General features: G+C 32.7%; 1 protein-coding gene across 1 annotated transcript in view; it reads right to left on the bottom strand.

The window, feature by feature from the left end:
* LOC134252265 (uncharacterized) overlaps positions 1 to 23,163 on the bottom strand; it is a 52,180-nt gene extending 29,017 nt beyond the window's left edge. Inside the window, exons 1-3 of the mRNA XM_062734703.1 lie at positions 23,052 to 23,163; positions 18,556 to 18,686; positions 11,784 to 11,882 (exon numbers count right to left, since the gene is read on the bottom strand). Of these exons, the coding sequence (XP_062590687.1) occupies positions 11,784 to 11,882; positions 18,556 to 18,640 (184 nt within the window). The 5' untranslated portion in view covers positions 18,641 to 18,686; positions 23,052 to 23,163. The remainder of the gene's footprint in view (positions 1 to 11,783; positions 11,883 to 18,555; positions 18,687 to 23,051) is intronic.
* Positions 23,164 to 23,865: the final 702 nt, after the last annotated feature.

Raw genomic sequence — 23,865 nt, 5'->3', positions numbered from 1 at the left:
GAATTTTGTCTCATTTCTTTTTTCTTCTTTAAATCTCTTATTTGCTCATCATGCCTATACTCTGCATCTTGTCTCTTGTTTCTTTTACTGTCCCTTTCCCTGTCTTTAAACTCTGGATCCTGTCTCTTGTTTCTTTTACCGTCCCTTTCCCTGTCTTTAAACTCTGGATCCTGTCTCTTGTTTCTCTTACTGTCCCTTTCCCTGTCTTTAAACTCTGGCTCTTGTCTCTTGTTTCTCATACAGTCCCTTTCCTTTTCTTTGAACTCTGGTTCCTGTCTCTTGTTTCTCATACTGTCCCTTTCCTTCTCTTTAAACTCTGGATCCTGTCTCTTGTTTCTCTTACTGTTCCTTTCCCTGTCTTTAAACTCTGGATCTTGTCTCTTGTTTCTCATACTGTCCCTTTCCTTTTCTATGAACTTTGGTTCCTGTCTTTTGTTTCTCATACTGTCCCTTTCCTTCTCTTTAAACCCTGGATCTTGTCTCTTGTTTCTCATACTGTCCCTTTCCTTTTCTATGAACTCTGGTTCCTGTCTCTTGTTTCTCATACTGTCCCTTTCCTTCTCTTTAAACTCTGGATCCTGTCTCTTGTTTCTTTTACTGTCTCTTTCCTTGACTTTAAACTCTGGATCTTGTCTCTTGTTTCTCTTACTGTCCCTCTCTTTTCCTTTAAACTCTGCATCTTGTCGTTTGTTTCTCATACGGTCTCTTTCATTGTCTTTAAACTCTGGATCTTGTCTCTTGCTTCTCTTACTGTCCCTCTCTTTTTCTTTAAACTCTGCATCTTGTCGTTTGTTTCTTATACGGTCTCTTTCATTGTCTTTAAACTCTGGATCCTGTCTCTTGTTTCTCTTACTGTCCCTTTCCCTTTCTTTAAACTCTGGATCTTGTCTCTTGTTTCTCATATTGTCCCTTTCCTTTTGTTTGAACTCTGATTCCTGTCTCTTGTTTCTCATATATTCTCTCATGTAATCCTTTTTATCTTTCTTTATCGCAGTTGTTTTCAAGTGACCAGTACTACTACCAACAGATTGTTTGTTTGTGAGAGCAGTTGTTGTTAACTGATCTAATCTACAATATTGATGTGTACTTTGATTATTACTAGGGAAGCTATGAATAAGTGTGCAAAAGGCAACAGGCATCACTTCAAACTCAGTTGCAAATTCAATGTGCATACTTTCATACATTGCATACAGAAATCCTAACAAATCATCTAAGCAGCAACTGTGTCTCATCAGAGACTTTCCATCACATTCAGACAAACCATTTTCCCCATGAGAATGCGAGTCAAAAAAATAAAAATCATTGTCTGAATCTTTGTACAGTGCTGAACATATCGAGCCAATCATTATTAATACATATCTAGATAACCTCAATGCTTGTTGCAGACATTCATGTAGAGTTTGAATTTGATTTCTCTTATCATCTGTAACTAATAAGCCAAACAATGTATCAAACTTATCAACCATGTGGTGATTTTCACCAGAATCAATATGAATTGGTAGTTCATCAAACATCAGTAATCTACTTTTAAAATTTCCAGCACTCTGGAGATTCTTTACAACTGTGTTGTACAAATTATCTCCCTTGAGCAGAGTCTGATCTAAAAAGGAACTAGTAAATGAAAAATTTTCATATGAATTTGACAACATCATAAGTGAATTGCATGTACACTGATTACCTCTTGAAAATGATGAAAACCTCATGCTTCCCTGATGGAAGGATCCAAACACGAGATTATCTGAATTCTGATGCATACAATTACCTTGCAGTGCATGTGTTGTTTCATTTGGTATATTGTTCATTGTAAACGGAGTAATATTCTGAGTTGTAATCTGAGAGATATTCTGAGTAAGCAACTGAGAGGAATTCTGAGTAATCATTTGAGGCAACTTTTGAGCCAGAGGCAACATTTGAGGCATAGTTTGAGCCAGAGGCAACATTTGAGGTATAGTTTGAGCCAGAGGCAACATTTGAGGCATAGTTTGAGCCAGAGGCATAGTTTCAGTCAAAGTGGTCTCAGGGAGAGCCGCAGAGACCACTGTCACAGGGGTGGTAGAGATCACCCCTGCCGGTACAGATGTCATAGGTGTTAGGACGTGGCCTACACCCAGAGGCACAGATGGTTGGACGTGGCCAACATCTGTGGGGTACTTGTCACCCACATCTGCCTTACAAGATTTCGTCTTCTTCACAGCAGCTTTCTTCCAGCTCTTCTTCCTAGGCATTCTGTGATCTACAAAAAATATAACAATGTTAATCTATACTATATAATAAGGATCAGCATAGCCTACACTTGATACTAACACACATTCTCAAATTAATAATGCTGCCATCACTGACACTTTCAGATTTGAGAGCATTTGTTTGAGACTACAATGCAGATACTTTTAAAAATATTTACTTATTACAAGTTTGTAGCACAAATCAAATCAAAGAAAGCAGAAAGTTGAAAAGATTCAAAACCTGAAAGTTAAATTCAAAATCACATGCAAAACATATGACAACATTCATTTAAAGAGGTCACTTGTGTCGCGCAGTGGTTAGAGTATTTGCTCTAGAGGCACAAACTAAGGACTTTATCCTTAGTTCGCTGGTTCGAATCCCACTGTGGGATGTGGAGACTGGTCCTTTGGACGAGACCGTATAAACAGAGGTCCTGTGTCTCTGTAGGTGCTGGCATGAGAAAGATCCCTCACTGCTCAATTGCCCTGAGTGCCAAGTATTGGACAAAAATTTGTAGATCTCCACTTGCAAGTGGTGGCGTCTCATATGAATGAAAAATTCAGAGGGTTGTTAAATAACATACAATCAATCATTTTATGAGAAACACAAGCTATATGCAATTTGTAAACCATTTTCACACAAGACTTACCTTGAAAATGTGACACACATTCAAGAAATTATATGTACCATATATATGTATACAAAATATACTGGCATAGCTTTTGTGCACTAAGTCCAAATTACATACCGTATAGCGGGTTATTTTAGTGGGGTGATAATTTTAGCTTATTTTGGCATTTTGATGGTAGTCCGCTAAAAGTTTAAACGCTAAAAATAGTCAATACTCATCTTAGTGTTAATCTGCAAACTGCCGAAACTCTGTGTTAGCTAAAATAAATTGCGCCAAATTTATTGGCATACCTTTGAGCATGCATAACGCCAAATTTTACACCGGCCAAGAAAACTTGCTATATGGTACCTAACCATTGTGGTATTTCATTAAATTTTCTTTCATCATGTTTATCGAGGACTGTGTGTACATTGGTATTGTATTTAACCTGCAGTCAAAATTATAAAAGCAACCCTTTAAGCCATTTCATTTTTTTCTCCCTTATGCCACTACATGCATCTTTATTTTTTCATAACTCGTATCAGAAATTACAGTCAGGATTCTTAAAATTTCCTATTTTGGTCAAAACCTTTTATTCTGCCATTTCCTCTAAATATTCCTCTAATTTGCTAGCATTTAATACCTTGAAATTTCTTTTAAAAAAAGATTGATAAAATCAATTCCTTTGAATTACATCATTTTTATCATCATAAAGTCTGCAAGTTTTGGAAGTATATATAGTTTTCTTGTCCACAAAAACTTTAACCTTGCTTATAACCTTTGAGTGGCTCCTCATCCACTATGGCTTTCACATTTCACAGGTGTATTTCTTGTGATAAGACCTTCCAACTTTCAATTATTAAAAGAACCAGAAGTCTCTGTCAAGACTGTAGCTCTACTGGTTTGTACTTATCAAAAACCATAGCACTATTTTATGTATCTTTGTGTAGTCTACTGGTGTGCCAACTTATTTTGAAATCAAACTAAAACTGTAGAAGGAGTAGCGTTTTAACGGAATTTCCAGAAAATTCTATTTTTAGTAACCATGTTAACACCGTTCATCGAAATCAAAAACCGATGCACTATTCTATGTATCTTAGTGTAGTTTACTTGTGTGCCAAGTTATATTGAAATCAGACCAAAAATGTAGAAGGAGTAGTGTTTTAAAGGAATTTCACAGAAAATTCTATTTTTAGTAACCTTGGCAACACCGTTCATCGAAATCAAAAACCGATGCATCATTTTATGTATCTTAGTGTAGTCTATTTCTGTGCCAAGTTATACTGAAATCAGACCAAAACTGTAAAAGGAGTAGCGTTTTAAAGGAATTTCACAGAAAATTCTATTTTTAGTAACCATGGCAACACCGTTCATTGAAATTAAAAACCGATGCATAATTCTATGTATCTTCATGTATTCTACTTGTGTGCCAAGTAATATTGAAATCAGATCAAAACTGTAGAAGGAGTAGTGATTTAAAGGAATTTCACAGAAAATTCTATTTTTAGTAACCATGGCAACACTGTTCATCGAAATCAAAAACCGATGCACTATTTTATGTATATTAGTGTATTCTACTTGTGTGCCAAGTTATATTGAAATCAGACCAAAACTGTAGAAGGAGTAGCGTTTTCAAGGAATTTCACAGAAAATTCTATATTTTGTAACCATGGCAACACCTTTCATCGAAATCAAAAACCGATGCACTATTCAATGTATCTTCGTGTAGTCTACTGGTGTGCCAACTTATTTTGAAATCGGACTAAAACTGTAGAAGGAGTAGCGTTTTTAAGGAATTTCACAGAAAATTCTATTTTTAGTAGCCATGGCAACACCGTTCATTGAAATTAAAAACCGATGCACTATTCTATGTATCTTAGTGTAGTCTACTTTGTTCCAAGTAATATTGAAATCAGACTAAAATTGTAGGAGGAGTCGTGTTTTGAAAAAATTGTTTACAGACACACAGACAGACAGACAGACAGACGGACGGATGCCGGACGGACGCCGGACGCATTACTATCGCATAAGCTCTTCTGGTCTTTGACCAGTAGAGCTAACAAGTACAATATAAAACAAAGAACAAGTGCAATATAAAAGGCAGAATTGTAAAATCATGAAAATAACACCTTCCTATTAATTTTTTAAAAATAAGAAATGCCCATAAAACAATAATGAACTGCAAGTAGATCTATAGTCTTTTTATTGTACTGTTGTCTTTTTTTCAGCATTTTACGCACACTACTATGCTTTATTTTAGCCAATTGTCAGGAACCTGTGTAGGCGATATTCCTCATTTCTGCGATTGACACAAATTCACAATTTATGTAGGAGTTTCCTTTCTGCAAACTTCGACAAACACTTTGTACTGCTACTAAAGTACTTTCACTAATAATAAATTATCCTTTATAAATATGTCCTGATGACAGGTGTACCTATATGCAAGAGTTGTCCCTGTAGACGACTTACATTTACAAAAGTTATTTCCCTTTGTGGGAACTATCCGGGGTCAACCAGCGTAAGGCACTGTTTTCCCTCTATAACCTTACCAACTTTATAGGTCAGTATCTTACTTCTACTCTTAGTAATTAAATCTGTATGAATATGTTCATAATTTACGTTACCCCATACTCTGGCAATACAGGTACAGATCCAAATTGTCCGATAACGTTTGAAGATTAAAAATATTAACAAGTAACTTACAAAGGACAAAGACAGTGGGAAAACGCGCGTTACGCCGACAATTCTTAGAAATGTAAAAAAAAATCGTCTATTTATATTATGCAATGACAAACTATTACGCTTCCTTCTACTAAGTAAATTTTAAAAATAAACCATCTTCTCAATCTTCTTTAACACTAGTAAAATGTAGCAGTGTCTAAATGGACTTGTTTTTCTCCATGTGACTTTTCTCCGAAGGAGACTTCAACTGCGCAGTACGATCGCTGTGCCTAAACACTGCATAATAACAAATTAATGCTGCATGAAAAAATATACGCAAGGTTGTAATTATTCAGCTAAATCCTTTACACTTCAAACCTTACAGAATGAAAACAACAATCAGCAATGAACACGTTTGTTTCAGTTTCGTGTAAACACTAAAATTCGGTTACTTCTTCACCGTCCACATCTAAAATGGCTGAAGCAGTGAGCCTCGTTTTCATTTATTAGGTACACCGCGCCCGATCGAAAAAAAAAATAAACAAAGGTAAACCTAATCTGTTATCATTTCGTATGGGCACAAACTAGACAAAATTGAATGCGCACTAAATAAGGTTGCTTGCATATTAATGTAACTAATCACAACTCTGTTGCTTATGGGATCTAGAGAAGAAGATTTTTAAATTTTAAAGGTTTTCTGATGTATTCTTCTTTAAAATTTACTCATCCATTACGGCCCAACCCTTACCCCAGGGGTCATGATTTGAACAAATTTGAATCTACACCACCTGAGGATACTTCATTATGAGTTTCATCTTTCTTGGCCCAGTGGTTCTTGAGAAGAAGATTTTTAAAATACATCATTACCTTTTTACAAATTCCTAATTATCTCCCCTTAAAAGGGAGCATGGCCCTTCATTTGAACAAACCTGAATCCCCTTCACCTAAGGATGCTTTATTGCAAGTTTGGTTGAAATTGGCCCAGTGGTTCTTGAGAAGAAGATGAAAATGTGAAAAGTTTACAACGACGACAACGACGACAACAACAACAACGACAACAACGACGACGACAGACAACGGACAGATTGTGATCAGAAAAGCTCACTTGAGCCTTTGGCTCAGGTGAGCTAAAAACAAATGTTTTGATGAATAAACATAGAATTAGTTATCAAGAGCTTTTTTAACAAGTCTCGTACTAAGTTTGGATGAAACTGGCCTAGTGGTTATGGGGTTATGGAGAAGGTTTTTCAGGCAAAAAATAAGCAGACAACAGAAGACACACAACAGTTATACAGACGAACACCACATAGACACTTTTCTGATCAGAAAAGCTCACTTTTAAGATCCTTAAAAAGTTCAGACAATTTAATGTATCCTCTGTGTCACCACATTTTTTGTTCATAAGGTAGCTGCAACTTCTACACAGAGAACATAAGCTCACAGAAATATTGAAAAAGTAGGATTCAAACAGTACAAAGACTCAACATTGACAGTTACATGTAGTCAATCTTATGTATATAGTGTTATTCCTATATAAGTACTCTGATACATGTACTTCTTGTCATTAGAACATTATTTGTTTGTTTAATGTTCTTTTGAGCTTTTTTCCTCATAATGAGATGCCACCACTTGCCTCTGAAGACAAAAATTTAAAATAACACTTTACACTTCTTCAGATTTCACAGATGAAACTTCACAGATAAACATGCATGAAAACTATGCTAGTAGAATCATGTCCAAAAGAAACACTTTAATTATTAAATTCATGATACAGTTGAACTTCGGTATCTCGAACTCCGATATCTGGAATACCCTGGATAAGTCATGGTGATGTGGAAGTCCCAACCACATTTTCTTTAAGTATTTTACCCTCAATATCTCAAATCATCTGATATCTCGAAGTTTTTTCTCTACCCCAGCAGGTTCAAGATAACGAAGTTTGACTGTATATGTGATTATATAAATTGGTAGTTAGTCCACACTATGAAGAAAAACTCAGGAAAACACAAGATAATTTTAATTCACATAATGCATCCACTCCGTGTTAAAGTAACTAACAATTAATTAGTTAACTGAACCCACAACCTTAACCACAAACAAACCACTGTGACCAACTCGTGGGTTAACAACCACATTTCCAAAAGAATTTAGGGTGAATTAACGAGGCCAAGTCTAATTATTTCTACCCTAGGGATTTTGAAAATGTTTTGTTAATTAATTTTTACTGTTAAATTTATTTTTTTAAGATTAAAAAATCGAATGTAATTTACCACCCAATTTTTTAGGGGGCTATCTCAAAAGTTATTGGACCCTATTATAATTTGCTGGAAAAGAGCCAAATTATCATATTTTTCCCATATTTTTTGTATTCCCTAGAGATTTCTTTTTCAGTCAAGGAGATGAAAGTTATTATTAAAAGTCCCTACCTTGTGAAATTTCATAAAATTTGATCATCTAGGTTGGTCTCGATCTTAGTTACAAAGTTTGTTTTTTCGATGCCCAGTACCTCCAAAATTGCCATAAGTCAGTATAAATACTAGTGTTGGCAACGAGTACCCGGTTAACCGGTTAACCGTCGAACGATGCGAGTATCGGTTAGTAAAATTGCTATTCGGTTACTCGGATAAAATGCATCTTATATGGTTAATGACTGAAAAATGAAATGGTTATTTGTTTTTAAGCGTACAAATAAACATTTTTCTAATTTTCTTAACCGTTAGATTTAATGATCTACATGTATGGTTTCACTAATTAGGATTGATTGGTTTTCACACTTAATTGATAGCTTTGATTACCAGCAGGTTTAACAAGTTTTGAAACCCAAATTATAATTACCTCATTAAAAATTTAACAAGATGCCGCTAAAGATATATATATATATATATATATATATATATATATATATATATATATATATATATATATATATATATGCACATGTATAGCTTGGAGGTATTTTAAAAGCGGAGGGCATACTTGTAAAATGTAATTAATGTGAATTGGAGTTATCGTGACTTCAAATTTTTAAATAATTATTCTCCTTGATCGTGACATACACCGGGGGTTGAAAAGTAAAACCATTGTAAAATAGCGTGAAACATTGAATATTTATTTTTTTCTGATTTTAATATTTTGATTATATTAATTATATATATAATTCAAGATATTGCGTGCGTGCTCTTTTCAAGTTTATAAATAAAGTTAATACACAATACCTCTGTGTTTTATTAGAACCCACGAGTAAAAGATGAGATAAAGGATACATATGAATAAATCATCCGATTAACTGGGTACTCGATCGGAAGATTGAGCGAGTAACCGGTTACTAAAAATCGTCCGCTTTGCCAACACTAATAAATACATATCGATGCAGTTGAATTATCGGCGCTGATAATTTGTTTTCGTAAAAAAAAGCAATAATTTTGATTGCTAGTATGTTATTTTGATATTCTGTCATCAGTTTTTAGTATAATATCCATGGATGTCTAAAAACATATAAGCGAGTAATGTTCCCTTCTTCAGCTTTGTGCATTGATTATAAAATCGGGAAAAAGTGACGTCGTTAGAGCCATTTCAGTGTTTTTTCCTAATAATTGTCGTAAAATCTCATTTTCAGACCAGTAGGTGTTACAGAAAATGCTAATTTTATATTAAAATCACAGTATTTGGGAAAGGTGCATGTACTGTCACTCTTATGACTGCATGAAATTAAAAAGCTGTGCAAAGTCATGCGCACTCAAATTAGACTCAGCCTCGTTAAGTGTGGACTAAATTTGGGTTAAGTTTATCCAAATTTACCTGGACTAGTTGACTCAACTTAAACTGGTTTGACTATCCCTTGATGTTTTCAGTCAGCTTAGATGATGATTAAACTGTGAAGAAGTTTTTAGTTTTAAAACACATACAGTCAAACCTCATTATCTAGAATTATATATCATTGAGCTATCTGGGGTTTCAAGATACCGTAAGTTAAGAAAAATTGAAAGAAAAACTGGAGTTCTACTAGCTGTTATATTCATTACTTTAAAAGTTCTGGCAATGGTTGAATTAGAATAGAATACCGTATAATCCCTATTAACCGCCTCTGCCCTTATAAGCGCCCCCTTAGTTCTTTTTCAATTGTCAGGAAATAAGGGCCCCCCGTACAGCGATTAAAATCAACTAGAATTGTATCCAAAAAAATTGAAGAAAGTGAAAATGAAACTTGTCTATTATCCAATTTCTTCATGGAAAATGAATAATTTAGCATAATTTGGGTGGATTGACTTCACTTTAAGTAAAGATAGACATTATTTTAGTGGTTCCTTTTATTCATTTTTTTAGCTCTACTGGTCAGAGACCAGAAGAGCTTATGTGATAGTAATGCGTCCGTTGTCCGTCCATCTGTCTGTCTGTATGTCTGTCTGTCTGTCTGTCTGTAAACAATTTTTCAAAATGCTACTCCTCCTACAGTTTTGGTCCGATTTCAATATAACTTGGCACACAAGTAGACTACACTAAGATACATAATTCTGTGCATCAGTTTTTGATTTTGATGAACGGTGTTGCCATGGTTACTAAAAATAGAAATTTCTGTGAAATTCTTTCAAAATGCTACTCCTCCTACAGTTTTGGTCCGATTTCAATATAACTTGGCACACAAGTAGACTACACTAAGATACATAATTCTGTGCATCGTTTTTGATTTCGTTGAACGGTGTTGCCATGGTTACAAAAATAGAAATTTCTGTGAAATGCTTTCACAATGCTCCTCCTCCTACAGTTTAGGTCTGATTTCAATATAACTTGGCACACAAGTAGACTACACTAAGATACATTATTCTACGCAACGGTTTTTGATTTCGATGAACGGTGTTGCTGTGGTTACTAAAAATAGAAATTTCTGTTAAATGCTTTCACAATGCTACTCCTCCTACAGTTTTGGTCCAATTTCAATATAACATGATACACAAGTAGATTACACTAAGATACATAATTCTGTGCATTGGTTTTTGATTTTGGTGAACGGTGTTGCCATGGTTACTAAAAATAGACATTTCTGTGAAAAGCTTTCAAAATGCTACTCCTCCTACAGCTTTGATCCGATTTCAATATAATTTGGCACACAAGTAAACTACAATAAGATACATAATTCTGTGCATCTGTTTTTGATTTTGATGAACGGTGTTGCCATGGTTACTAAAAATAGAAATTTCTGCAAATTTCTTTCAAAATGCTACTCTTCCTACAGTTTTGGTCTGATTTCAATATAACTTGGCACACAAGTACACTATGCTAAGATACATAATTCTGTGCATCGGTTTTTATTTTGACGAGCGGCAAGGATCATTTTTCTATTTATTGCTGTTTTAAAGTTTCAAGTCCCAACTGCTACTTTTCTCTTCCTTTGTTTTAAGTATAAACCAGTAGAGCTACAGTCTCGACAGAGACTTCTGGTTTTATAAAGATTTTTTTAAAGTTAAAATATGACATTAAATATTATAAAGAGAATACCAAATTAACCGCCCCTCTTTTGCAATTTTCTAAGCGCCCGGGGTGGTTAATAGAGATTATACGGTATATAATACTTCATTAAAATATTGACCAATGCAAGTAAAGCATAGTCGGAAAATGATCTTTGTTGCAATCTTTCAAATCCCTTTCACAGTTTACGAAATATTTGTTGTGTACTTAAGATGTCAATGTTGATTTCAATTGCGATGGAAATAAATATTGTCATTGGCTGAACATGACATGATGTCACACAGCATAGAGGTGTCAATATTCAAGATAATGACTATTCATGTGATCAAACAGCCATGGGTATGAGAGAGCTATACTGTAGATTCCTTATTTTTGGCGAGTACTTATTATCACGAAATAGCCCTTCAACATCAATAAGTGAGTATTATAATTCGCGAATGGACAGTTGATCAAGATATTTAACATAGACTTAACTACCATAAAAATAAAAGCGAATAATTTTAATTCGCGTGTGGTGCTACTCGCGAAATTACGCGATGATTAATTCCACGCGTATATTTAGGAATCTACAGTATGTGGACTCCAAACCGTGGCTTGAGACAATATACACTAATAAAATATTATGTACTAAAAAGTACTGAAAAGTAAAAATTCAATTTCTTTAAGTCAAAAATGAAACACAATTACTGCTAATTTTTGTGATGTTCCTGCCTCCTCCATCAAAACTAAAGAAATATAATAAAAAGACCATTGAAAGAAAAATCCTTGATGCCAACAGTCACTTTGATGTGACCATCTTCTTTAACTGAAAGACAACTTATCTTACCCTCACTAGGTGAAGATGTGGGTTGTTCCCCTTTTCCTCCCATGTCTGGGCTATCATCGGGAAGGACTATTGGCTTTTCTTTACTGGTACCCTCAGCTTCTAAAACACAAGCAAATAATGCTACATCAATAAAGAGAAAGAAGCACTTGAGAGTACATATTAATCAATTTTGATGTCTTGCAATCTCTAATTTTGGTATCATAAATCATGTTTCAATTTTTTAAAAAGACTACAAGTATTATTCTAATATGCACATTTCCAATGTCTTAGTCCGAGATAAAATTACAAATATATATAATTAATTTAAATACTTTTCTTCATAAATCTACTGGTTCATCGATAGGCATGGTAAAAAAAAATGTGCAGGGTGGTACAAATATAGAGACAGAAGTGCCCAGGGCTTATAGCATGTGCATTTGTTGAATCAAGAGCATGCAAATACATGTATAATGAATAACTGTCAAATTTTTTGGTTTCATGATGATGATCAATTGATTGGCTTGCATGATAATTTTATGCATAAACGCCTTTGGCGCTTCATGGGTAGATTTATAAATTTATTATATGTATGAAAGACAATTCTTACTGAACTAATCAATGTTTGCTAGTTCTAAGAAAGATAATCCAAAAAATGAAATTGTTGGTTTAATCGAATGAATTTTTTTGTTTTACACCTCCAAACAGACCAAGAAAGTCAAACCTGCAATCTATAATGATGAGTATAAATATAAGTGTGCAAATCTCAATGCTTACACAATTTCTGAAACTTATTTAACTGTTTAAACAATTTGTGTTTCTATGGTCCGTGTAGCACTTAACAATTCAAATTTCTAAAATGATTTAGAGTTTTAGAATGTTAATACATTAGTTCAATTTTCTAAATTTCAATAAAGTGCCACGCCACAGCATGATACGCCCGTCAAAAAATTACAATTACAATGTATCTTAAACAGTTAAAAGTGCAGGAAAAACATGTCAACCTTGATTTTAAGATTTCAACGATTTTTACAAACACCTTAAAAAATTTTTTTATCCATCTCCTGTGGTGTAGGCATTAATTATAGCAAATATTGCATCATTCATAGATTTCTATACCTTGCCAAATGCCTATCATATTAAACAATATCAAATCAGTCTTCACAACTTAATCTATACCTAATTAATTTTGGAAATAAAAGGCTGGCCATCAAATATAAACTGACCAACAGTTCTGCTGCCTAATTCCCGAAGGAGAGATAAGACCATGCTCTGAAGAAATGAAAGAGACATGCAGCTAGCCTTCTACATTGAACACATTAATTAATCTTTAACTGGATGCTTGTCTACTCATTACTCCCAAAAGATTATTGGATCTGCACTATCTACCATAAAACATTTTTAAAACATGTAAAACATCAATGATTTTTTTTTTTAGATTTAATGTCAGACAGTTAATTGTTAATATGCAATTCATATGAACAACATTATTATACCCCCATAAAATTAATAATAAGTTCATAATATTTTGGAATATCAAAATAGTTTAATATGCAATATCAAATTAGTTTTAATTACTTCTTATCAAATTCATTTTAAAACTTAGGCTAGCCAACAAGAGCTATTTTTAATCCAACAGGCTTACCCATTTGGCCCAATACTCAAGGGATATAGATAGCACCGATGCTCTTACAGCTACTCCTCACACTAAACTCATTAATTTCTCTCTTTAATTTGACATGCAATTTTCTGTTATCAAAATTCTTCTTGACCAGTGCTTGATAATTAGACTCATGGGAGTGGTGGAATTTCTCAGACATACATTATATTTGTTTGTTGTGTCAAGTATATGCTAAAAAAATAAGTATTTTCAATGTTTAACATTTTTCTAATAAGGTTAGTGCAATAGTTTTACATTTTTTTGAATGTGTAAATGAATAGGAAAAAAGACATTTTTTTTTAAAAAAATTCCACTTAAATTAAAGGTCACAGTGACCTTAAAATAGTTTTACACACCTTCTACAAGATGCATAAACTGGCCAAGTTTGATGATTCTAAGTCTAATAGTTTTCTATTATGATGGATTTTTCCATATTTGGCTATAACTTTTTAATTATAGGTCAGAGCGACCTTACACAATTTCTGCGCGACACACCTTCTACCCAAGATGTATCAGCTGTTTGATAACTCTAGGCCTTATAGTATTAAAGTTATGAGCCGGACACAGAAAAGCTTAACAACGGATTTCTAAAATGATTTAGAGTTTTACACGAAGCCTATAACATAATACGTCCCGTCTTAAGACGGGCGTATAAAAACTCAAACTGATTTGGTATATTGAAATTTAATATTTTAATATTTTAGTTAAGTGTTACATGGACCTTCTATGAATTTAATATTCATCCTCAGAATGTTAATGGTTAAAAATAGGAAAACTGGATTTGTTTTCACTGAATACAATTTAATTAAAAGAACTAATAATTGTATAATTATAATTGTATAATAATAATTGTAGCTAAAAATGTATAGGTTGCCATATTCTTTTAAGATGTAAGACATTATAATAAACAGAGGAATATGTCAGCATTAAAAATTTGTTCATTTTTAGAATGAAGTACACTGCAGTTTAACTTTGGTATCTTGAACTCTGATATGTCGAATACTATAGATATATCAAAGTGATTTTGAAGTCCCAACCCCTTATTCTTTAAGTATTTTATCCTCGATATCTTCAATCCCCGGATATCTCGAAGCTTTTTCTTGGTCCCAATGAGTTCAAGATATTAACAAAGTTTGTCAGTATCATGAAAATTATGTAAAAACTGGCAAATATACAATGTGCATAATTCTCATGCTGAAAGTTCCCAAATATAATTGCCACTTTCTAAGAATTATTGAAATGTGAATACCATGGAAACCATTTTACATTAAAAACACGATAACAAAAATGCCTAAGTAGGTAGGAGAAACAAGGAGTTATTGCCCTTAGCAACATTTACAAAAGATTGATTATTACTTTTAAAATTTATTTGACTTAATTATTTTATTTGTTACATGCATAACTGTTAAAAACTCTATGACATCGTAGGAGGATGGAAATACCTTAACTTTTTAGGAAAGTTACAATGTTTCCATGGCAACCTATAATTTCATTAATATTTAAATGCCACAGATTCCTTCAAAAGTTTAAATCTTGTTTATTTTAAATTCATAATTCTTTACTCACAGGAATAGTAGAGTTTTTGTCCTTTATATTGCAGAAACATTTAGGATCATTTTCTCTGCTTGAATAAGGCTAAATAATATTTCATTTTTTTTTTAACCTCTGGATATTTTCATGGCTTAGTTATTAGATTACAAACATTTTTCTCATATCTATCTCAATGTACTATGTATTAGTCTGTTATTATTACATAAAATTGGAATATCAGTGTATTAGTCTGTTATTATTACATAAAATTGGAACATCAGCCATTAAATTTCATACACTAACTTAGAAAGAGTTTTGGTGAGGGGGACGTCTGGACCCATCTCCCCCTGGAAATTGCAGATTTTATAAGTACTGTAGATCACTTAATTTTCGCGACACCATATTTTCACGAGATAGTCATTAACTCTTTATTAGCAAGACAAAATTTTCACGAATTGTGGTCATTGCTCTACATAATCTTAAGGAATTCTATTATACACGAGAATGAAATTTTTGCGAGCATACCGTCTCGCGTAATTACGCGAAAATAAAGTTCTCGCGAATAAAAAGTGAATTTACAGTACCTCAGCCCTGACCCTTATCTTACCTTCAAGAAAAAGTATTTCACATTTGGAATGGATCGAGTTATGTTCTTTTGAGCCTATTTTGCTTGTAAACAAATTTATGGGTTGAATTCATTTAACAAGAGGTCCATGGGCCACATCGCTCACCTGAGCACTAAGGGTAGGAAAAAGTAGAAAATGGCTTTTTATTGTAAAGTTTAAATCCAAAAGTAGTCCCATGATCAATCATGGATTTGCTATTTTTTAGAAAATGATTTTTAAAGAATTTTCCTATTTATATCTTTAAAAACTTTAGTCGGCCATTTTGGCCCAGCCCTACCTCTGGGGGTCATGATTTGAACAAATTTGAATCTACACTACTTGAGCATGCTTCCATATAAATATGACGAATTATGGCTTTGTCATTCTTGAGAAGAAAATTTTTAAAGAATTTTCCTATATATTTCTATGTAAAACTTTGGTCGGCCATTTTGGCCCCACCCTACCCCCTGGGGTCATGATTTGAACAAACTTGAATCTACACTACCTGAACATGCTTCCATATAAATATGATGAATTATGGCTTTGTCATTCTTGAGATAAGATTCTTAAAGAATTTTCCTATATATGTCTATGAAAACTTTGGTCGGCCATTTTGGCCCCGCCCTACCCCCGGGGGTCATGATTTGCAGAAACTTGAATCTACACTACCTGAGGATGTTTCCCCAACAGTTTCATCTTTCCTGGCACAGTGGCTCTTGAGAAGAAGATTTTTAAAATATGCCACCAAATTTTCATTAATTCCCAATTATCTCCTCTTGAATGAGGGCGTGGCCGTTCATTTGAACAAACTTGAATCCCCTTCACCCAAGGATACTTTTTGGCAAGTTTGGTTGAAATTGGCCCAGTGGTTCTTGAGAAGAAGTCGAAAATGTGAAAAGTTTACAGACAGGCAGACGGACAGACAGACAGACGGACGCCGGACAAAATGTGATCAGAAAAGCTCACTTGAGCCTTCGGCTCAGGTGAGCTAAAAATGGAGTGGAACCCCACCCTCTCCTTTAAAAATCTGGTTCTGTGTCTGAATTAAGAAATTATAATTTTGATATTTTTGACCTAATCTGTGTAAATTAATGTAAAAAAAAAAACAAAAACAAACAAAAAACAAATGGGTATACTGTAATTATTTTTAAAAATCTTCACATACAAACTTTTTAAAATATTGTACTCTCTGTTTTATATCATAACAAAAATTTGTTATGCATGAAACATGTATGAAACGGACAATTTATGCACGGACGAACAGGAAGTTGACATCAGGTTTGAACAGAATTAAATTCCACCATATGGAATGTCTCTGAGAAGGTTGTGTTAAAATTTCAAGCATCTGCAATGAAGAAAACTGAGAAAACTGAGACGAAAATTTGTTATGTACGAAATGGACAGACGCAAAGATAAACAGGAAGTTGACATCAGATTTGAACAAAAATGGATCCCAACATATGGCATGTCTTACAGAAGATTATGTCAAAATTTCAAGCATCTGCAATGAGAAAACTTTGACGAAAATTTGTTACGGACAGACGGACAGAAAGGCGGATGGACAAATACACAAAAGTAAAACAGTATATCCCCCTCTCCTTCGGAGCAGGGGTATAAATATGGTGGCAATGAAAATGCAACAATTCAATTTATATGACAACGATGATTCAAAAATTAATTTCCTTATACCCTAGCTAGCAAATTCAGAATTTTTTAATGTAATAAATTAGACAAAAAATCAGCATGTGTTACCAGGGGTTTTGAAAAGATATCATATTACCAGGTATGAAAATTTTTGCATTAAACAAAGAAAATTGTACAAAAATTATAAAACATAAATTCCAGGATATTTTTTCCATCAAAATTTGTTTAGAAGAGGTGTACAAATCCATAAATAGACATTAAAAGTATTCCACACAGGTCATTCATTTAGTGGAATCTTCAACTCCAGGGAAGAACCCAATAAAGTTCAAACTACGTTGCGTGTGACCTTAAGTGAGGGTATGCTTAATATCCTAATTTTCACTAGCCCTATAGGACAAGCTTGATGACTTGTTTTAGTAGCCCAAACTCAGTTTTCAATTGTTTTGGGCCAGGGGGCTACTGTTATAGTCAGTAAAACTCGGTTATAAATAATGAAGTCATTGGGACCTATGAAATTACTTCGATATATCCGTGATTCGCTATATCCATGTAGGGAATTCGTTAAATTTATACAGCTGTGAATCCTAGATAACCTCTCTATATCTGTGAATTTGCAATATTCATGTTCGTACTAAACAAGTTACTACAGTGTTGAACCCTTCCAGTAACTTTAGAACCCCACCCATGAAAAACTTTTCTAAATATTTATATTTATAATATTGAATCAACACAATTATTTAACGATATACTAGTATACAATATTAATTCACTCAGTAGAAAAAACATCTCGGTTGCCGCATTGTCATGCCACAATAGTGAAACACGATGTGAAATATGAAGATTTGTAGTAGGGCAATCAGATTCTTTTTTACTATAGTGTGACTAGTTGACTGCCTACTAAGTTCCATAATGTGTGCGCATTACTAATTTTAGTTACTTTTAAAATTGTCAACAGGCACTTGGCAAATGTCTTTTCGAAACGATTGAGTTCTTCTTCTGTAGATTCCTTATTTTTCGCTAGTATTATCGCAAATGGGCTCTTCAATGTCAAATCGCGAGAATAATAATTCACAAATGGACGGTTGATTAAGAGATTTTACATAGATTTCAGCATCATTAAAATATTAAAAGGCAAGTAATTTTATTTCATGCTTCTCGCAAAATTACGCGATAATGAATTCCACATGCAAATTTCAGAATCTACAGTTTGTGTTAGAAAAAAAAAATTAAATCTGTCTGAACGTGTTTTGATTTTCAAGTGCTTTTGTATAAGTATTATATTCACTTCATTTGATAGAGTTCATAAGTCAGGATTTCATTAGAAAATCTTCAGAGATTGGGTTATAAGAAATGCTACCTGGTTTTTGCAAATTGCCCTGCAGAGTCATATCAGTCAAGCATTTTTCTACAGTAGCTGTATCAACTCCCTTCTCTTTGTCCATGATAGCAAATGATCTGGATAAAATTTCCTCCACGGTCCACTGTCTTCTGAAACAATAGCATAAAGATAGTCATGTACTTGTACATGAATACTGTAGATCACTTAATTTTTGCGACACCTTATTTTCGCGAGATTGTCATTGATTCTTTATTAGCGAGACAAAATTTTCACGATTTGTGGTCATTACTCTTTATAATCTTAAGGAATTCTATTATACGTGAGAGTGAAATTTTTCGTGAGCATCGATGCTGTATCGTATAAACAATGAAAGCAATTACGTGAAATATTGAATACATGAAACTTCAAATTTAATTAAAAAAATAAAACTGTGATTTACAGTATTACAGTGTTAATAGTTATCACTGAAGACCCACTCCTGGCCACTGAAAAATACTGTGGTTTCATCAATATTTGTTGAGCACCAATTTTCGAGGAATTCATTGTTGAGCAAATCCACGAAATTAAATGTTCATTGAATTAAGAAATGAGTTATTCATATGTATAGAAAATTCTTTTTTATTTAGTTTGTGAGTAAAATGGCCATAAATTCTGAAAAAAGAACGTTTAATCCTATAGTATAGAAAATGCTTTCATCCATGAGATTACGAAAAAACATCTGTTTTACAAAATCCACAAAAACTGATGAAACCACAGTAAGAGCTGCAGGTGTAAATGAACTTACAGACTGAGAGAGAGAGAGAGAGAGAGAGAGAGAGAGAGAGAGAGAGAGGGAGGGAGACAAACAGTTGAACTTCAATATCTGCAGCAGTATAATGTCTCAAATGCCAAGAATATGTCAAAAGGAGTTCAATATGTAAAAAACTTTTTAAAATGTATTTTTTACCCCAACATCTCAGAATCTTTCGATACCTCTGTAACCCATTCAGTTTGATGCAACAAGGGCTGACTGAATTTTTGGTTAACTGAACATCTTTTACTGCAATTTATATGGACAAAAATAGGACAATATACACTTATCCACTGGCTGAGAGTGGGATAGCTCTTTTATCAAACCTGACAGGAAACTGCATATTCCTTGAGGGCTTGCCTTTAATTCTAGTTCATAATTGTCTTCAACTCTTTAATTAATGTATATTTTTTAATTGCAGTGCAAAAACTCAATCTCAAAATTTTTTTATGCCAATGCCTCAAACACTCCTTTTAGCTTGTGGCATAAACTGTTGCCAAGCACATGTCAGTACTTTCTGTACTTTGATTTAAAAGTGTCTGCAATAGTCAAATGTTGTGGTAAACTGAATTCTCTGATGTATGTCATTGCACCTATTTTACAGGGTAGACAACTCTGTCTGCATCCCTAATTCAATATTTAATTGATTTCTACTTTTAGGACTGGAAAAGCAAATATCGCAAGTTAGCGTTTTGTTCAATTGAACTCCACTGAAAAGCAATTATTGATTCTAACGCATAAGGGTATTCATTATATTCTTTAGAATTTTTTTTAAATTATCTCAACATTTCCCCAAGATTTTACATTTCTTTCAAAGATAGCCTTGAGTGTATATATGGCTATTACCTGGGCTGTGTTTAAAAGGGTGATTTTATGCTTGAATTAAAATATCAAAATATCCAATGCAGACATGGTTTTGAAATAAAAAGTTACACAACAAAAAACAAACAAACAATCTGTGCTACTGCATTTAGATGGCATGCTTACTTGAATATAGAAAAAGTATATTTTGACTCAAATTTTTACTGCATTTGTCCAAGTATTGTAAAAATGTACATGCACGAGTGAAAAGCAATAAAATTTCTGTGGCCAGTGAATATAAATTCCACTAACAATATTAGCGAAATCATTTTGGGTTGGAAAACTCTCTTTGAGGAGAACATGGTAATGGTTTGTTTCTTTGTATGTTTAAAAATTTAATGAATAGTTACACATTAGGCCATATATATCTTTAAAATACTGTTTGTTTGCCCTCTCCTAATTCAGGGTAAAATAATTTGGGTAGTTGGTAGGTGGGAAAAAAATTTCTTAGAGAAAATTTTAACATATAATATGTTGATGGAATGGGAAAATTCAAGAGTAAAAAGAAAAAAAAAATCTTAATTCCTAGAGGTTGAAAAAAGTTTTAGCCAGTCAATTGGGAGAGGGCAAACAAACAATTTTTTAAAGATGGAATTAAGTAAATATATTTTTTCAATAAATTTAATGCATATGAAATTCTACACATACATCTAGCTGAAAATTTGTATGCATGCTCTTAATACCAGCTGACTATTTCATGAATTTTTCCTCCATTGAATATCTGCCTTTTCTAGATAAAAGATGACAATGACCTCTTTGCACTGACCTCTTTACACTTAATAGGTCTTATGACTGAAACAGCTGTTGAAATGTACACACAGTACACCGAAGGAGGAATAATATATTAAAATACCACACATGTACAAACAGGAATTTAACATCACAAATGAATTTGTACATTTAATAATTTCAAAATTTGTTACAATATTAATTATTTAACATATTTCAAACTTTCAAAGATAATGTTGGTGTGTTACATTTCTTCAAGTGAATAATTGAATTAAATTAATTTAATCATCATTAAGAGAAAAAAAAAAAATTCTTGAGAAATTAAGGCTGAGAGTGCAGAGAGTTGCAAATTGGCGAAATCAGAAAATATTATCTGAAATTATCTTTCTTAAAATTATCTTCTTTTAATATATGCTAATATTATCTTTTTTTACTTTTTTTCTTAAGATAATTAAAATTCACTGAAGTTATAATAATTAAAGCATCAATCTTTAACCCAGGGCTAAATTAATCACATCAATATTACAGTAACTTTTATTTATGTAATTTATGTTCAACTTAATATATGCACATATTAACTTGAACATAAATTACATAAATAAAAGTTACTGTAATTTCTCCTCAAGTTTATTTTTACCACTAGTACATTAAAAGAGTGACATATATGTCTGGTCCAGCGTTTTAATTTCAAAGTAAAGGGTCATAGAGATCAGTTATAACAAACTGGGTCAGAGGTTCTCTTCTGACCTTACAACAATTAAATTTTGATTTTTTTTTTTTTAAATTTCAAACAGGCATTTTTGTCAAGACTCAAGTGAAGAGGTCAATTTGGCCGGTAGTGGGTTCTTAGGGAAAACACTGATGGTCCAATGAGCAGTTTAAAAATTTTTAATGATTATATTTATTTATATAAATGTCAGTGTAATAAATGATTTACTTACTTACTTAATAATTTACTTTAAATATATTTTATTCTTGTCTTTTTTAAATACTTTTTTAAATCAGATTTTTTTTAATATTCTTCATGAAAAAAAATTATTTCAGTAGTTAATTAATAAATTTCCACTCAGTAAACAGAATATATATGGTAAAATATTAAGTGAACAAACACATTTTTTTTTTTAGAAAATTGCTCCTTAATGAAACAGTAGATATTAAAATATTAACAAACAAATAAACAAACAAACCAAAAATTACTGGGGAATACACACTTCTTAATCCAGTTGGTTTCAAACCTAGATCAATAAGAGAAGAATCTATATATACCATTCAAAATATCTAATTCACAGATGGCCTTGATAATTCAGCTTCATTACAATATAATTAACACATTTTATGAGATTAGGATGGAAATGTAAGATAATATTAAATCTGCCATCACCCAAGTGTTAATTTCTTGTGTATAGCTTTGCACTGACCTCTGATTCTTATATTAAGTTAATGTCAAAGAAGAAAAAAACAATTGATTTCTTATAAATATTATTTGAAAATTAAGTCTTTTCATTCACAAGATGTTGGTATAAGTAAACTAGTTAAAGCTCCTGGTGTCTAATAATAAGGACAAGTTGAAGGAGATGAGAAAGGGCATCTTAAAATTGTGCTAATTAACACAGATCAAAATGATTTAACACCAGCAAGTTCCGTTTTCATTCAGTGATTAATTATTTTTAAAAATTTTATGGATATTTTAAAGCGCTGCTCATATTTACAAAAAGAAAAAAGAAATCAATTGAAAACAGACTAGATCTTCTTTCAGGAACTTAATATATCAAATTGTGTAACTTATTCTCTAATATCGTCTGCTATAACAAATGAATTTAGCCACAAATTTCATGCCCAGCAGTTTCAAGACAAGACCAATACTTAGTTAGATAAAAAAAAAAAGATGTAAAAGTATCCTTTAGCATATTTGTAACATTATAATTTTTAATAAATTTATAGATCACATTGCATCTGAAAACATACTCTATGTAGAACATGTATTCAATTATCACATGATTAAATTAATACATGTTTATATAGCTACTACAATCAAAATTCACTTTCATCAAGTGCTGGATATGTTTGACTGGTAGAGAAATGAAAACTCAGTTAAAGCTTGGGACATCAGAAAAAAAGAGGCCATAGAACTTACCTCCTTGTTCACCGGTCCACGGTCTACTTTTCACAGAACACAGCAATATCTCGCATCGTCATAGTTAACGTGACCCATTTCCCCCTTCTTTTCCTTTATATACAAGCGGGCTTTTTAAAAAGACTGAACAATAAATACTGTACATACATATATGATGCAATGATTTCACCAGTTCAAACAGACAATCGCTAGATTTAAACAAATTTTAACCCACCATAAATCAATCCATAAATATACGTGTTTTACCTAGTGCAATTTATTCAGATATTGATGTAGATCTACAGACCCTAGCTACGCATTAATAGCATTAACAGGTTAATGCATAGTCATGATTGTGGTAGATCGAGTACGTTCACATCACTGAATACGAAAATGAATTCACAAAAATATTGGTGAAGGTTCTATATATGTTTCCTCCCAAAAGCCTGAGGGGTACGTGATTTCTGATTTCATTGATAAAAAGATAAAATTAACTAACAATTATAACGGAATCGATTCTTTCTGATGATCATATTAATCGATATCGATTACCTATTTGCTTAAAAGTTGACAAAATTAGAGTTACAATCTATAGTCGAGTATAGACTATAGGCCTAATTTAAATTTGTGCAGAACATGTTTTGTGTTTTGCTTAACAAAACGAAAGTAGCATGTGCAGACACGAGATAACTCGTGGTTTCGTTGGATGACAGAAATCCGATTTTCTAATCACATTTAAGCGACACAAAATTAAATCTTATAAGAAACAAAATTTAATAATTCAGTTGTAATAAAGCATTTGAAACAGATAAAAAATAATAAAAAGAAAGAATAC

Source organism: Saccostrea cucullata, unplaced genomic scaffold (assembly GCF_032062105.1).
Source record: "Saccostrea cucullata isolate Sc308-1 unplaced genomic scaffold, CSIRO_AGI_Scuc_v1 ctg130, whole genome shotgun sequence".
In the NCBI taxonomy this organism is placed as follows: Eukaryota; Metazoa; Mollusca; class Bivalvia; order Ostreida; family Ostreidae; genus Saccostrea; species Saccostrea cuccullata.
Note: the sequence above shows the minus strand (reverse complement) of the source record. Positions and strands in the feature narration are given on the sequence as shown.